Genomic DNA, 16,712 nt, shown 5'->3' with positions numbered 1-16,712 from the left:
ACAACACAGTTGTTATTTAGGTACTGAGTGTTCCTTTCAAAAAATCTAGTCAAGAGGGCATGGGTTTTGATCAGGTTTATTGTATGGACCTCAGGTCAACATTATCATGAAAATACTGTATATTAATCATATAAAAAATCCAGTGAATAAATCATCTGACATTTTGTCCATACTTTCTGTTACATTTCTAGAATGAAACAAACCCAAGCATTAAAGTATCATTAGATGGATTGTTGCCAACTGCAAATAACAGTTTCTTGATTTGGAAAAGCCGTAGTTGTTGTGTTTTTAAATCAGTGAGATCTATTTCAGGAGATTATTAAAGGAATTATCTACAGTTGTTATTTGTTAGCCCAGTGTTGTTCAGTGTTTCCAGGGCATAGTTGTAGGGTCACATTAAAGTAAAAACCTTTCACTAGACCACTCTCACTTCCTTCACACTTATTTGTATATTTATGGATTCATATCAGTAGAGTAGGCAGAAATCTAGTTTTAGTTGTGTCTATAGAAATGTAAAGTTGTGTCACATCCATGTCTTTCCAGTGAATCAAACAGCTCCGTTTAACTCAGCAATAAAAGTCCCACAAAACATTCATGTTTGTTTTAAAAAATACTTTATTAATTGTAAAATCTGTACAACGTTCATCCAAAAAAAGCTCTAAACACATTTACAAGTAAAACTGAAACTGTAAATAATGCAAATAAACAGTAATTGTCGTCATGACTTCAGGTCACAGGATAGTCACGTTCTCCCAGTAACTTTAGAGATAGAACATTTCTGTGGAAACTCTAGAGACTGTTGTGTGTGAAAATCCAGAGATCAGCAGTTTCTGAAACACTTGAACCCGTCCATCTGGCACCAACAACCATACCACAGGTAAAGTCTCAGAACTCACACTTTCTCTTCTTTTTATTATTTTTCTTACAAAATTAATCATCAAGAGTAACTCCTCCTACAGCTTTCTACATGCACCAAACTCGGCATGGTTGTTCATCCTGGTCTGAAGTTGGTTGCTATTAATTTTCTAAGAGATCGGAATCCCGGTATTCCCGGTGCGGAAGCTCAAAATGGCCTTTTTCCGGATAGAATCCCTTTCAAAATTTTTGGAGGTTTATAACTCAGCAGGCTTTTGAGCGATCGACACCAAACTCGCCAAGATCCTTCAGAATCTCGGGCCGGATGAAGGTGTAAATTTTAGAACCGATCGGACTTTCGGTTTTCCAGTAGAGCCACACCCCAAAATTAGCAAAATGTCTATACTACTGCAACATACACATGTGACATTTCAAAACATCAGCACACTGAGGGGAACTTCAGGACGTGTGTTCTGGTGACATATCCACCCGACTCCAAAAGTATTGGCACCCTATCTCTCCACTCGCCTCCACATGGATCAGGACCCTATCTGTCTACTCTCCACCAAATGTATTGCCCCTGAATCTCCCCACTCTCGACTACTTGCTCCATCAAGCCAACATCAAAATTTGTCGTGACAAACTTTAAAAATCTAAACATCTTCTCTATTCCCCAACATGCAGGAACACTGGAGTCTTCATCACACACAGATATTCATTCCATCCTGAATATAAAAGAAAAAGATGTGAATTAATCAGCACAAAGTGGACTGTGGTACTTCATGATCAACAGCATGTAATCATCTCTGCTCCAAGAGAAACATTATCATCTCCTGTTTATAATGAATCCTTCAACATTTCTTCATTCTTACTAACATCTGTGTTCTAACTTTTAACCAGAACAAATGAGAACTTCCACAAGTTCTAACAGGATAATGAGCAGATATTTACCCATCACATCACTGCTCTTATCCAATCACAGGAACACTACTGTGTCATTTAGCTCTTGTTCTACATTTATATTTAAGTGCAGACTTTAAGAAGAAGCTGAGGTGAATTTTACAGGAATGACAGAAGACACAATGTTCATTTACAATCACTCTCATGCATTTTGTAGACTCTGTCTGAATCCCTGTTTTCTGCCACCACATGAATTTTAAATCAACAAACTTTACTGAACACAAAACAGCATTAAAGACAATTGTTAGAAAAATTCACATTAAATAGAATATGGTGAAATTTTCTAAAACTGGTTTTATTTCCTAACCTGGTCATCTGATATTTATTGGAACTAAACAGAAATGTGCAAACTAATGATAATGAGGTTGAACTTTTATTAAAAAATGTATTACTTACATCAGTGTCTGTAGTTTGTAATGTTCATCATCCTTAAGAGCAGAGAGCAGCTTCTTTCCTGAGTCTGATAGATTATTCCAGGACAGATTCAGTTCTCTCAGGTGTGAGGGGTTTGATCTCAGAGCAGCACAGCCTTCATCTGAGATACCACACTTATACAACCTGTAGAGAGACACAATGACAGTCTTCATCAACAGATTTTTATCTTGGTTTAAGACTTCCTTTAAAGATGATGTGTTTGTAAATGATTTTATTATTCAGAATGACATGAGGATTTAATATCACCTGTTTATTCTAATGAACAATGTCATTAAAATGATCCCCCTGAGTGTTAGATTTAGTTTCTCTCATCTGTTGTGTGTGATATTAAACTATCAGCAGCTGAAGCTGAACAGAGGACAGCAAACTGACCATCAACTTGAACTTTAATCACTTCACACAAAGCCTCTTTATAACACTAAAATAAAAAGAAGCAAGCTCTTTCATGGTTTTATTATAGTGGAAATCATTTAAAATTCTAGATTACACCAGATTAAAAGATACTATTTCTTAATTACAGATTGTTATTTTTTTTTCTAACATAGTGCTATTTTAGCTTGAAAAATCAAATCTCCATTTTAGCTTGACCAAAACAAAACAAAACCAACAATCTCTGAATCTACTTAATACTACAAATAAAGATTTTCAGTCAAAAAACTATCAGCAGCTTTTTCAAGCCTGAATTCACGCTTGTATTGCTATTCTTCAAATGTCAGAAGAGTCTGACAACAAGACCTCCCACAGTTAATTAAACAATCATCTGCAACGGAGGCAAGATTTCTGCCTCCCACAGTTAATTAAACATAATCATCTGCAATACTGATGTGTTAGCAGCAAAAATCATCAGTATAGTGACGCTGCAAATTCTTCTTATGGACTGAGTTTTCAGATGATAAACCAAATCACAAGTGACCATCACAAGTTATTTTTCACCTCGACTGACCGATCATACTCTCTTTGGAAGTTCACTACTGACCAATCAGTGTTGTTTTCAAGCATGATTTGAAATACAGCGTCACAGAAGTTCATGTCTTCATGTGAACAGCACAGCAGCAGCAGATCCCCGTATTAAAGCATACGGTCATTCAGTTACTCCAAAGTAAAAGAAGATGCTGGGAAGCTTTTATAAAGATACTGAACAAACCTTACAAAGTCCATCTAACAACCAGGAACTAAGTGTAGCCTGTGAGCTGCAGGCCTACCTACAGTCACGTAACCTGGATAGTGAGGGGGATCCATTAAAATGGAGGAAAGAACAACAAAAGATCTACCCAAGGACCTAAAAACAGGCAAAAGAGCTACAAGTTCCCCTTCAGAGAGGGTTTTTAGTACTGTTGGAATATTGTTGCTCACTTGTGGTCCTCCCTAAAGCTGGATCATGTTGATAGACTTGTGTTTCTAACCAAAAACCTTGGCAATACATATGCAGGTATTGTGTAGGCGTTGTGCATTCACCACTGAACCATTCTGTTTTCCACAGTGAAGTCTTATTATAATTTAATTGTTATTAAATGTTAGTGTGTAAAACAGGCCTACTTTTATTTTAAACAGAATTTAACATGTTCTGTATTTCTGTTCACAAGTTTTATTGATTTGGCTGTAAAAAAAAAAATGCATGAGTGGAAAATAATTGAAACAAAAAAAGATGATATCTGACAGACTATATGTGACCCTGTGATGGACTGGTGACCTGTCCAGGGTGTACCCCTGCCTTTCACCCAGTGTGTGCTGGGATAGGCTCCAGCAGATCCCCACGACCCTAATGAGAAATAAAGCGTGTATAGAAAATGTATGGATGGATATCTGACATATCTGACTCTTGATTATCATTTTAACCTTCATGCAGCCCAACTGCCCACTAATAGAGGGTGATGAGCTGACCAGAGCCTCTTGTTTAATTTTAGTTTCCAAGTTCATTTTCTATTACATCATTACACTGTAATTTCAGACACATTGCAGTCACATCAGAGTCTGTGAAAAATCATCAGTGTGCAGAAAAAGAAATAATCTTCCTCCTCAGGACATTGATGATGAAGCTAAAACTTCTGCTTCAGTCTCACTATTAGAGAATGTGTCTTACTGAGGAGCAGGTCATGTGACTCTCAGAGAGATGATCTTACCACAGTTTCTCCAGTTTACAGTAAGGATTCTCCAGTACAGCAGAGAGACTCTTCACTCCTGAGTCTCCTAGATTATTATCAGACAGATTCAGTACACTCAGGTGTGAGGGGTTTGATCTTAGAGCTGAAGTCAGAGCAGCACAGCCTTCATCTGAGATACCACACTCACACAACCTGTAGAGAGACACAATGACAGTCTTCATCAACAGATTTTTATTATATAAAGTATAATTAATACTGAGCAAAAAAGAAAAGAAAGGAAATCAAAACTCAAAAGCCAGCAGAAGTTAAAAACTTTCAAAATAACTTGAACTGAGTTTTTAATATTAAAGTTTAAATAAAAATCAACATACAAATAAAACAATAGAGACAGAACGCCAGACACTTCAGCCAAATGCTCACACTCATTCAGTTCATGGAGAGAGAGAGAGAGAGAGAGAGACAGACAGAGAGAGAGAGAGACAGAGAGAGAGTAGTAACACTAGTAAGCTATCACCACTATCCACTTCCTTGGCACTAACTACACAGCTACAAATCCAGAGCAGCTCCAGAATAATGGACACTGAGGTAAGTGCTGAACATGTTCACTATGAACACACAACATCATCTCTTCTCAAATGAAACTGTTTACAATCTCTGTGTGGAACATTCAGGGAATTACATTTTCATGGTTCGGGTGCAAAAGTAAAAGCTGTGACTTTGAGGAAAACCCAAAAGACAGACTCCAGGAAACCTGGATTAGATCAATGTCTCACTGCTCCTCTAACTATAAAGAATGAATTCTCCAATCTATTAAACACACTACTGTTAAGAAGGGAGAGACTCGGGTGGAACCATCATTTAGATCAGATTTTACGGCACAAAAATGACATAAATCACACATTGGGCTTAAAAATGAAGAAAGATATTTTCAACAGAGCAAAAGACATTTTCTTGTGTCCAGTGAACATCTCTCCCAGTGACTCCCCTTATTATGATGAGGAGATCCTACTCCAGCTCCACACTGAGATCTGCAGCTTCCAGGCCCAGGGAAGTGTGCTGATCTGTGGAGACCTGAACTCCTGCAGCGGCTCTCTCTCTGACGTTAACACAGAGCATGGAAACTATTTTAGATTTGGACATCATTAGCCTAGAAACCTTACTAACCTTCCCTGCCATGACTTTGACTTGCAGGTCAAAAGAAATGGAAATGATCTGCTGCAGCTCTGTGAAAGCCTGGCTCTGTACATTGTTAATGGAAGGACATGAGGAGACTCTTTGAGAAGATACACATTCTGCTCAGCTCTTAGCAACAGCACAGTAGAGTATAATGATAACAGATTGAAACCCTTTCTGTGTCAGCGCATTCACTGTTAAACAGAGGTGGACAGTAAAGAAGTACATTTACTTGAGTACTGTACTTAAGTACACTTTGAGTATCTGTACTTTACTTGAGTATTATTTTTTCTGGATACTTTTTACTTTAACTTCACTACATTTGAAAGACAAATACTCTACTTTTTACTCCACTACATTTCTGTTATGGTCATTGAGTAGAAAGTAGTTACATTAAGCATAGGATGATTTTTTTCACTCTTGTAGCGTCACGTGTTGTAAAGTTCAGTGGTTTTCCATAATTTTAACTCAACTGATTAATTTCTGACAAAATGGACGAAGATATGCTTTGTATATTATACACCACCAACACATTGGTAATGATGTTAGTTAACACACAAAAACGTATGCTGTGTCCAAATTCTCGTACTATGTGTCCTAAATAGTATTCAAAAATAGAATTAGTATGCCCCAAATCATAGTATACTGAAAAGAGTATTCCAAAAATTCCTGGATGGTCTACTACTTCCGGTAGAAATTCAAAGTACAGAACAATGCACATTCTAACGGGTAATATTGCCCACAATGCATTGCACACAGGAGGGAGGAGCCTGGACAATGGTGTAAATGCATATTAAAACGGTGTCAATGAATTGTGGAAATATATATAACTCTTTGTTAAAGCAGTGTTGCTGTTGGGTGGTTGTACAGCTACAGTTGTGTAGCTGGGTTTTAAAGCAGGTTAGATTTTTTTTTCTGACCAGTCTTCATTTACAGACCATTGGATTGAAAGTGCATGAGTGGATACACATAGATGTGTACAGGTACAACTCAAAATTTAGAATATCATGAAAAAGGTCAATATTTTTTGTCACTCAGTTCAGAAAGTGAAACCCAGATATTCTATAGATTCATTACACATAGAGTGAAATATTTCAAGACTTTATTTCTTGAAATTGTGATGATTATGGCTTACAGATAAGGAAAACCCAAAATTCTGTGTCTCAGAATTGGAATATTGTGAAAAAGTTCAATACTGGAAAGTCATGGTGTCGCACCCTAATCAGCTAATTACCTCAAAACACCTGCAAAGGTTTCCTGAGCTTTTAAATGGTCTCTCAGTCTGGGTCAGTAGGCTACACAATCATGGGGAAGACTGCTGACTTGACAGTTGTCCAGAAGACAGTCATTGACACCCTCCACAAGGAGGGGAAGCCACAAAAGGTCATTGCTAAAGAAGCTGGTTGTTCACAGAGTGCTGTATCCAAACATATTCATAGAAAGTTGAGTGGAAGGAAAAAGTGTGGTAGGAGAAGGTGCACCAGCAAAAGGGATAACCGCAGCCTTGAGAGGATTGTCAGGCAAAATCCATTCAAGAATTTGGGGGAGCTTCAGACGAATCCTAGACATGGCCTACAAATGTCGCATTCCTCGTGTCAAGCCACTCCTGAACCAGAGACAACGTCAGAAGCATCTTACCTGGGCTGTGGAGAAAAAGAACTGGACTGTTGCTCAGTGGTCCAAAGTCCTCTTTTCAGATGAAAGTAAGTTTTGCATTTCATTTGGAAATCAAGGTCCCAGAGTCTGGAGTAAGAGTGGAGAGGCACAGAATCCATGTTGCCTGAAGTCCAGTGTGAAGTTTCCACAGTCAGTGATGATTTGGGCTGCCATGTCATCTGCTGGTGTTGGTCCACTGTGTTTTCTGAAGTCCACAGTCAACGCAGCCATCTACCAGGAAATCTTAGAGCACTTCATGCTTCCTTCTGCTGACAAGCTTTATGGAGATGCTGAGTTCATTTTCCAGCAGGACTTGGCACCTGCCCACACTGCTAAAGGTACCATAAACTGGTTCAATGACCATGGTGTTACTGTGCTTGATTGGCCAGCAAACTCGCCTGACCTGAACCCCATAGAGAGTCTATGGGGTATTGTCAAGAGGAAGATGAGAGACACCAGACCCAACAATGCAGATGACCTGAAGGCTGCTATCAAAGCAACCCGGGCTTCCATTACACCTGAGCAGTGCCACAGGCTGATTGCCTCCATGCCACGCCACATTGATGCAAAAGGAGGCGCAACCAAGTATTGAGTGCATAGAAACGAACATACTTTTCAGAAGTCTGACATTTCTCTTTGAAATATCCTTTTTTTATTGATCTTATGTAATATTCTAATTTTCTGAGACACAGAATTTTGGGTTTTCCTTATCTGTAAGCCATAATCATCACAATTTCAAGAAATAAGGTTGCTAGTAAGTATTGCATACAACAGTGCAACAATAATAAAACAATGCGTTGACATTTACTTTTGATACTTAAGTACTTTTAAAAACAAGCACTTCTGTACTTTTACTTAAGTAAAAATCTGTCTTTAAAACTTTTCCTTGTAATGGAGTAATGTTTGACCAGTAGTATCTGTACTTTCACTCAAGTAAGGAAGCTGTGTACTTCGTCCACCTCTGCTGTTAAAACACTAACCCCTCTGTCTGATCACAGCCAAATTCATTAACAGGACAAAAACTAACCCCACTGCACACACACACACCTTTCTGGACACTACATACACTCACAGTGAGGAAGACAGCAGTCTCACACTTAGAAATATAAACCCTGATTTCATTAGAACTGTACATAACTGACACACGAACTGAGGAGTCCATAAACACTAGAAATTTCTGGAAGCAGTGGAAAACTCTAAATAAATCTAAATCAGTATTACAAAATGGTGACGTACTGTATGCATCAAACTTTAAATCAGTGTACACACACACACACACACACACACACAACACTACAATTAAAAAGCTGAACACATCAGAAATGCCTATAAAAGATTCCCCAGACCCCCTGAACCTGAACCTGTGATTATTCCACATGATCCTGAGTGTAGGTTATTTCCCTGAGATCTGAACCCAAGGTCTTATAACACCCATTTTCAAAAGTGGAGATAAAGTCACTCCTAATAAGTACAGAGGCATCTGTGTGTACAGTAAAAGAAATCAATTCTTCCCTCAGGAGCATGGAGTGAGACATGGGTGCTGCCTAAGCCCAACACTATTTAATGTATATATGAATGAATTTTCTTTCTATATTAGATCGATCAGCAGCACCTGATCTCACTCTACACCACTCAGTGGTCAAATTCCTGCTGTATGAAAATGACCTGGTCCTGAATTCCCCAGTGTTCAGGGTCTACAGCAGAACCTGGACCTGCTGCAGCAGTACTGTCAGACCCGGGCCCTGACGGTCAACCAAAACTGACCAAATCTATTATTACAAAAAAACACCGTCCAGATATGAAGGAAATGCAACACAGTGAATGACAGGACATTCTACACAACTAAAAACAAATTCACTTTCAAATTCCAAATCCAGTCTCAAATGATATGAATCAGTAACTGAACCTATTCTGCTGTATGGTAGCGAGATCTGGGGTCACAAACCAGAATTTCACACAATGGGGTAAACACCCAGCTGAAATGATACACGATTCTGTAAATCCACTGAAACTCCACAAACAACAGCTGTAGAGCTGAATTGTGACGATTCCCACTGCTGCTCAAACATTCAGAAAAGATCCATCAAATATTGGCTCTATTATACAGCACATTATAACACTACAGAAACAAAACTCCATCACCCACTGGAACACACAAACACCAGCACAAAGTAAAATGCAGTGCTATCTGACCCTAAATGGACAGGACACTGTAGCTGAATACCTGAGCACAGTGACTGACCACCAACACAGAACCAAGACGACTAAATACAGACTCAGCACACACACTGGCCATGGAGACGAGCTCGCTGACAGAATAAACACTAGTTCAGCTTTAAGAACAAGAACAATGCTGTTTATTTAAATCTAATTTGCTCTATTTAGTTGTTGACCTTTTCAGTCCTATGGAAGAATTTTTTTACACCATTTCCATGTCACTGCTGATTTTAACCCCTGCAGTTCTGTCAGGGGAGGCAGGTGAGGACCCAAATGCAGAACACAGTCAAAGTTCAAACTTAGAGTCTTTATTAAGAATGGCACAGAAAATGGCTCTCAGTCTGAGTTCTCAGACAACACCAATAGAAAAATTGAAAACCAGGATAAGCAAGCTGGGCAGAATCAGTAATAGAAACAAAGTCCAATAATACAAAAAAGGGAACAGGTAGAAAACAATGCAGGCCGAGTCAGAAACCGCATACAGTTCAACAATCCACAATCCAGAGAACAGGTTAAATGTAGAGTCAGTAATAGAAGCAAGGCAGAGACAAACCAGGCAGACAGGAGCCGAAGAAAAAGGCAGGATGACTTCTCAGAAGCTCAAGGCTGACTGAAGAGACCATCTGGCAAGGAGCAAGGACTGCCCACTGGTTTATATAGGACTGACAAGCATAAAATGGCGGAAACCAGAAATGAGATCGGGAAACCGGAAGTTGCGTCCCGGAACCGGAAGTGGCAATGCGGAACCCGGAAATGTATGTCTGACAAGCTCACACAGTACGTTTAGTTTGTGTCTCAGCTGCAGTTCGTGTGATTAGTTACAATGTTTTAGTAAATCTGTACAAAATCATCAGTGTGCAGTAAAAAGAAACAGGAGAACCAGAACAGAAGAAACAGAAATCTTCCTCCTCAGGACATTGATGATGAAGCTAAAACTTCTGCTTCTGTCTCACTATTAGAGAATGTGTCTTACTGAGGAGCAGGAAATGTGACTCTCAGAGAGATGATCTTACCACAGTTTCTCCAGTTTACAGTGAGGATTCTCCAGTACAGCAGAGAGACTCTTCACTCCTGAGGCTCCTAGATTATTATCAGACAGATCCAGGTCTCTCAGGTGTGAGGGGTTTGATCTCAGAGCTGAAGTCAGAGCAGCAGAGCCTTCATCTGAGATACCACACTCACTCAACCTGTAGAGAGACACAATGACAGTCTTCACTGGTTGTACACAGGGACATTTCTAGAGTTTAATCCCTAGTGGAGTACAAACCACCAAGAATTTTACAAAAGTAAAAAGTCTATTTATTTATATAAATTCTGGTGACTTTGAGAGTATTTATTTATTCATTTGTTATTTGTTTTTTTTTGTTTTTTTGCAGCCAACATTAATGAAAGTATGTGCTGCTGATCATTTCATTCGCTCAATTTTACATTAATTTACTTTAAGACTTTTGCTAAAATTGTTTACGTAAACTTTTTCAGATCACACATTTTTAAAAGTATATAAAAAACTTTAAATCCACAATTTCTCAGTCCTCAGCTACAATGTTGTATTATGATTTATCTTCTGAGTGCAAGTCAAGGTTTCTACTGAGAAAAGTAGAAGAGAGGAGAAGTACAGTCAGGGGGCACAGTGAGAGGGACGGGCTTTATGAAGATGCACAGGGTATTTTCACTTCAGCTGCTGTTACAATCAGCCTTTCTTCAAAATATGTCAAATAATATAAATGTTTGAAGAGGAAAGCCTACTTTCAGACGTATCTACTGTAATCTTCCTCATCAGACACTGATTTATCAGCAACATTTTCCTGGGGCTCGAGTGACCACCCTGATTGTAGACAGTTTGTCTTATTGTGGACTCAGTAACACACACTATGTCTTTAGAAGGACAACACATAAGACTAGAACTTGGACTTTTCTATTCTACTTCTAATTCTACATGAAGTATTCACTACATATACACACTGTGTATGGTTATGTATGGGACAAATCAAATTTGACTTTAAAATGTTTTCAGTAACTTTTCCCTGCTTTACACATAATAATCTATATAATATTTCTTTCTTTTATTTTAATCAGAGTTCACCTGAGAAGATCAGACTGTCAGTAATCAGACCTAAAACAGGATCAGACTCTAAATAGTTGTTGGAGAAGTTGTTAGTTCATTGGTGTATTTTTTTAACCCAGACTGTGAAAGTGTAAATGGTTTATTCAGTATTGACAAGAACAACTGTGACTGTGTTTTATTTATACAGAATGTCTTTATCTATTATTATGACCTGGATGAAGATTAGACCATGATTTATAATATGATCTTACCCCAGTATCTCCAGTTTACAGTGAGGATTCTCCAGTACAGCAGAGAGACTCTTCACTCCTGAGTCTGATAGTTTATTCTCAGACAGATTCAGGTTTCTCAGGTGTGAGGGGTTTGATCTCAGAGCTGAAGTCAGAGCAGCACAGCCTTCATCTGAGATACCACACTTATACAACCTGTAGAGAGACACAATGACACAGTCTTCATCAACAGATTTTTATCTTGGTTTAAGACTTCCTTTAAAGATGATGTGTTTGTAAATGATTTTATTATTCAGAATGACATGAGGATTTAATATCACCTGTTTATTCTAATGAACAATGTCATTAAAATGATCCCCCTGAGTGTTAGATTTAGTTTCTCTCATCTGTTGTGTGTGATATTAAACTATCAGCAGCTGAAGCTGAACAGAGGACAGCAGACTGACCATCAACTTGAACTTTAATCACTTCACACAAAGCCTCTTTATAACACTAAAATAAAAAGAAGCAAGCTCTTTCATGGTTTTATTATAGTGGAAATCATTTAAAATTCTAGATTACACCAGATTAAAAGATACTATTTACAAAAGTACAAAAGTGCTTTAAGTCTTCAGTTAATCAATGAATATATTATCACTGGTTCAATAGGTTACAGAATTAAGATACCAATAGTCTAAAATTGTTTTTTTTAAACATATAACAATACATAAAAACAGGGAAAGATAAGAGCTAGTTTAAGTGCTTCAGGAAAAACGTTGTCGTTTGAAGACGGTCAGAGACTCTGCTGTACGGACATCTAGGGGAAGTTTATTCCACCACCTCGGTGCCAGAACAGAGAAGAGTCTAGATGAATACCTGCCTTTTACCCTGAGAGATGGTGGGACCAGTCGGGCAGTGCTGGTGGATCAGAGAGAACGAGGTGCAGTGCGAGAAGTAATAAGATCTTTGAGGTAAGATGGTGCTGGTTCATTCTTGGCTTTGTAGACAAGCATCAGTGTTTTGAATCTGATGAGTACAGCTACCAGAAGCCAGTGGAGGGAACGCAGCAGTGGGGTGGAGTGGGAGAACTTAGGCAGGTTGAAAACAAGCCCTGCAGCTACATTTTGGATCATCTGCAGTGGACAAATTGCATTCAGAGGAAGACCTGCCAGTAAAGAGTTGCAGTAGTCCAGTCTCGAAATAACCAGAGACTGAACAAGAACAAGTGTGGCTTCTGCTCGGTTGGAATGAAAACCTGCACCCACACCGGCCCTTTGTGGATACGGTTTGACACCTATGCCCTACACCCTAGGTTCTTTGTAGCAGAGACAATTTTAAATTCCTTTAATATTTCCAACATTAAATTTCCATCTCTCTGACAACTAATTAAAACATCATCATATGCTAATAAACACATTTTAAACCTGTCAATATATAATCCATAAAAATCTATCCTTAACTTGTTTAAAAGTGTCTCTATTGCTAAAGTATACAACATACCAGACAAGACACAACCTTGTGTAACACCTCTATAAACTTTAAAAGGAGCGTTTTCTACATCTACTGACACTAGACCAAAATCCAGCTTAATACTCTTACTGATATCCAAAATATCACTAACAGAAATATCAAAAATTCATCTTTCTGGCACACAATCTGTCTGATCAGGATAGAGGACTTGTTCTAAGACTCAATCTGTTGTCCAAAACATTGGAGAGCAATTTATAATCTCTGCTTAACAAACTCACCAGTCTCCAATTTTTAATATCATTTAGATCAGTATTCCATTGGCTAAGCTTTCATTAAATACCTCTAATAGAGTAAGAAAAAGATTTATAAAAGTCAACCAGTAACCCATCAGTTCCAGGTCCTTTACCACACTCCATACTCTGGATGGCTCTTTCCTGTTCCTCCAAAGTTACAGCCTTAATGAACTCAAAATCAGTGTCTTCAGATACCCAAGGCAGATTATCAAGGAAAACTTTATCAACAGCTTTTTCAAGCCTGAATTCACTCTTATACAATTCTTGCACTGCACTTATTCAGACCTCCCACAGTTAATTAAACATAATCATCTGCAATGGAGGCAAGATTTCTGCCTCCCACAGTTAATTAAACATAATCATCTGCAATACTGATGTGTTAGCAGCAGAAATCATCAGTATAGTGATGCTACAAATTCTTCTTATGGACTGAGTTTTCAGATGATAAACCAAATCACAAGTGACCATCACAAGTTATTTTTCACCTCGACTGACCGATCATACTCTCTTTGGAAGTTCACTACTGACCAATCAGTGTTGTGTTTTCAAGCAGGATTTGAAATACAGCGTCACAGAAGTTCATGTCTTCATGTGAACAGCACAGCAGCAGCAGATCCCCGTATTAAAGCATACAGTCATTCAGTTACTCCAAAGAAAAAGAAGATGCTGGGAAGCTTTTATAAAGATACTGAACAAACCTTACAAAGTCCATCTAACAACCAGGAACTAAGTGTAGCCTGTGAGCTGCAGGCCTACCTACAGTCACGTAACCTGGATAGTGAGGGGGATCCATTAAAATGGAGGACAACAACAAAAGATCTACCCGAGGACCTAAAAAGACTACTTATGCATATCAGCCACAAGTTCTAGTGTTCACTGTTCTCCAGAGCAGAGAGTGTGTACACAGTGGACACAGAGCTACACTTTCTAACAGACTGTAAAAAAGTTCAGTTCTCTCTCATGCCCAACACTGACAAACTGTTTATTCTGTTAGGAGAAATGAAGGAGAGCTGCATTTTAGCAGGACAGTAGTGATGGGAAGTTCGGATCATTTCACTGATTCGGTTCTTTGAATCTCGTTCAGTAAAATGAACGAATCTTTTTTCGAGTCATTTCGTTCATTTCGTTCACTTCAGCAGAATGTAATTAAAATGTTCCATGTTAATTCTCTAACACATCTACTCACCCACATATTGATCACATTTCGAATAAGAAAGAACTGTCATATTATAAGTAATATCTTACCGGTGTCTTGAGGCTATGCAGTCTGTTACTTCATCACCTCACCTCCGGATTTTTTGGGTCGAATTGGTTCGTTCTTTTGTCACGTAACATCCTAAACTAAGCTATGCCGTACCGTCTTCTGTATACCCAACAGAATGATTAATCTCCCGCGCCTTCGGTTCGAGTCATTTTGTTCATCACGTGACAGCCCCGTATGGCAACGCAGTCGGAAACAGAAAAGATTAGTTTACATAACAAGTCTTTGGATTCACGTTGTTCATTCCTGTAATGTGACTGCTTCCCGTCTCAGTATCTTATGACAAATACAATATTACATTAGTATTATTGACTTTATAAGGTATTAAATTATAAAACTATCAGATATCATTAAATTATCAAAATATTTGTGCAATAAACATTTTCTGAAAAATAATAATTCTGTCAGTCTCCTTTTTTATTGTTTAATATTTCTTGAGGATATGTGTGGTGTGTGAGGGTTTTTTAAAAAATAAATAAATACTTGGAAATGCTAATTTGCCTGTTCTGTCTTTATCTCTAAACAAATACTACTTATTAAAAAAAACTAAACCTGCAAACACAAAATACCTATTGTTGTTTGTTTAGCCACCAATTGTGCATTTACTGGTATAATACTGATAACTCAAACTCATAAATGACACAGGGGCATAAGAGAAAAGCTAAAAAAAAAAATAACACTATTAATATAAATAATTAATATTAGTTTCATACATTAAGGTTATGTTTAGGTCAGATTTGGTATATAAGTTGTTACCCAATTTTAAATAAAACAGGTAAAATGGGGAGTTAAAACTGGAGTTAAAATGGTCAGTAGTCAAATGTAATGTGCTCGGGTCATCAAGGGTTCAGTTGAAGTGCAACTGTCACTCAAGGCTGTCACCAAGGGAACAGTGACCCTTCCACCCCCACCCCCCATTGTTTTGCACTAGGTGAGGGGCAGAGAAGAGACTTCAGATGGATTTTAACACATCAGGAGAATGAGCACCAGAAAAAGGAGTGATGTTTGGACTCATTTTGTTGCATTTTTAAACACTGAAGCAAAATGCAACATATAAAAAAAAAAAAAAATTCCACTAAAGGAGGAAATTTGAGAAGACACCTTAAATCCTCACATCTAACTGTGCTGTTAGAACAAGTTAGAACAGAGGGTGAAGATGGTGGCTCTTCTGGAGCTGTTTCTACCACCAGTGCTTCTACAGCTGGTGCTTCAACTGCTTCGACCAGCGGGCTGACCACATTTACAGGATCCAGTATGACAGCAGCACCCAGCACCATCCAAGGACCAGTCAGGCCAAGGAGGTCACAACAGCAAACTCCTATGAGCAGTTTTGTGACAAGAACAATGGATCCTCTAAGACAAAGCAAACTAGACGAGGCTCTGGTCAAAATGATTGCTCATGACTTTCAGCCATTTTCTATTGTGGAGGATAAGGGCTTTAAGGAGTATTAAAATCTTCTGGACCCATCATACAGTCTACCAAGCAGAAAAACACTGTCAAAAACTGTAATGCCTAGGCTGTATGACAAATTAAGAGCAGATATAATGGACAAAATCAAGTGTGCCTCTGCTGTATGTCTCACAACAGACTGCTGGACTTCTGTGACTACCACGAGTTACCTCACCGTGACCAGATATCTCATGTGTGAGGGGTTTGATCTCAGAGCTGAAGTCAGAGCAGCACAGCCTTCATCTGAGATACTACACTCACTCAATCTGTAGAGAGACACAATGACACAGTCTTCATCAACAGATTGTTATTATATAAGGTATAATTAACACTGAGCAGAACATTAGTGTCAGATTGTGAACAGTGGGTGGGCCTGGGTAAAACAGGGTGGGCACAGGTTTGAAAAGAAACTCAAAATCCAACAGCCACTCAAAAGAACTTACATGACTGTAAAAAGTGACCAATGAGGTGAAAGAGGTTTTGTTTTTAAATTACTAGTTTATGTAGCATGTACACACACACACAACACACACACACACACACACACACAGTCTTTTCAGTCTATT

General features: G+C 38.4%; 2 protein-coding genes across 12 annotated transcripts in view; one reads left to right on the top strand and one right to left on the bottom strand.

Moving 5' to 3' along the window:
* The window catches only part of LOC131369996 (NLR family CARD domain-containing protein 3-like), a 305,079-nt gene that overhangs the window by 170,457 nt on the left and 117,910 nt on the right, over positions 1 to 16,712 (top strand). The window lies entirely within an intron of this gene.
* The window catches only part of LOC131370006 (NACHT, LRR and PYD domains-containing protein 12-like), a 378,843-nt gene that overhangs the window by 342,686 nt on the left and 19,445 nt on the right, over positions 1 to 16,712 (bottom strand). For 6 of the 10 annotated variants that reach the window (XM_058416998.1, XM_058416999.1, XM_058416996.1 and 3 more), the window contains 3 exons: positions 11,715 to 11,888; positions 10,412 to 10,585; positions 4,371 to 4,544 (listed from right to left, as the gene is read on the bottom strand). In XM_058416998.1, coding sequence (XP_058272981.1) covers positions 4,371 to 4,544; positions 10,412 to 10,585; positions 11,715 to 11,888 — 522 coding nt within the window. Of the gene's footprint in view, positions 1 to 619; positions 1,581 to 2,207; positions 2,374 to 4,370; positions 4,545 to 10,411; positions 10,586 to 11,714; positions 11,889 to 16,712 lie in introns of those variants that run through there. The other 4 variants (XM_058417005.1, XM_058417003.1, XM_058417004.1 and 1 more) reach the window with 4 other exon arrangements.

Source organism: Hemibagrus wyckioides, linkage group LG19 (genome assembly GCF_019097595.1).
Source record: "Hemibagrus wyckioides isolate EC202008001 linkage group LG19, SWU_Hwy_1.0, whole genome shotgun sequence".
Taxonomy (NCBI): domain Eukaryota; kingdom Metazoa; phylum Chordata; class Actinopteri; order Siluriformes; family Bagridae; genus Hemibagrus; species Hemibagrus wyckioides.
The sequence above is the reverse complement of the archived record's forward strand: the minus strand, read 5'-3'. Positions and strand labels throughout refer to the sequence as shown.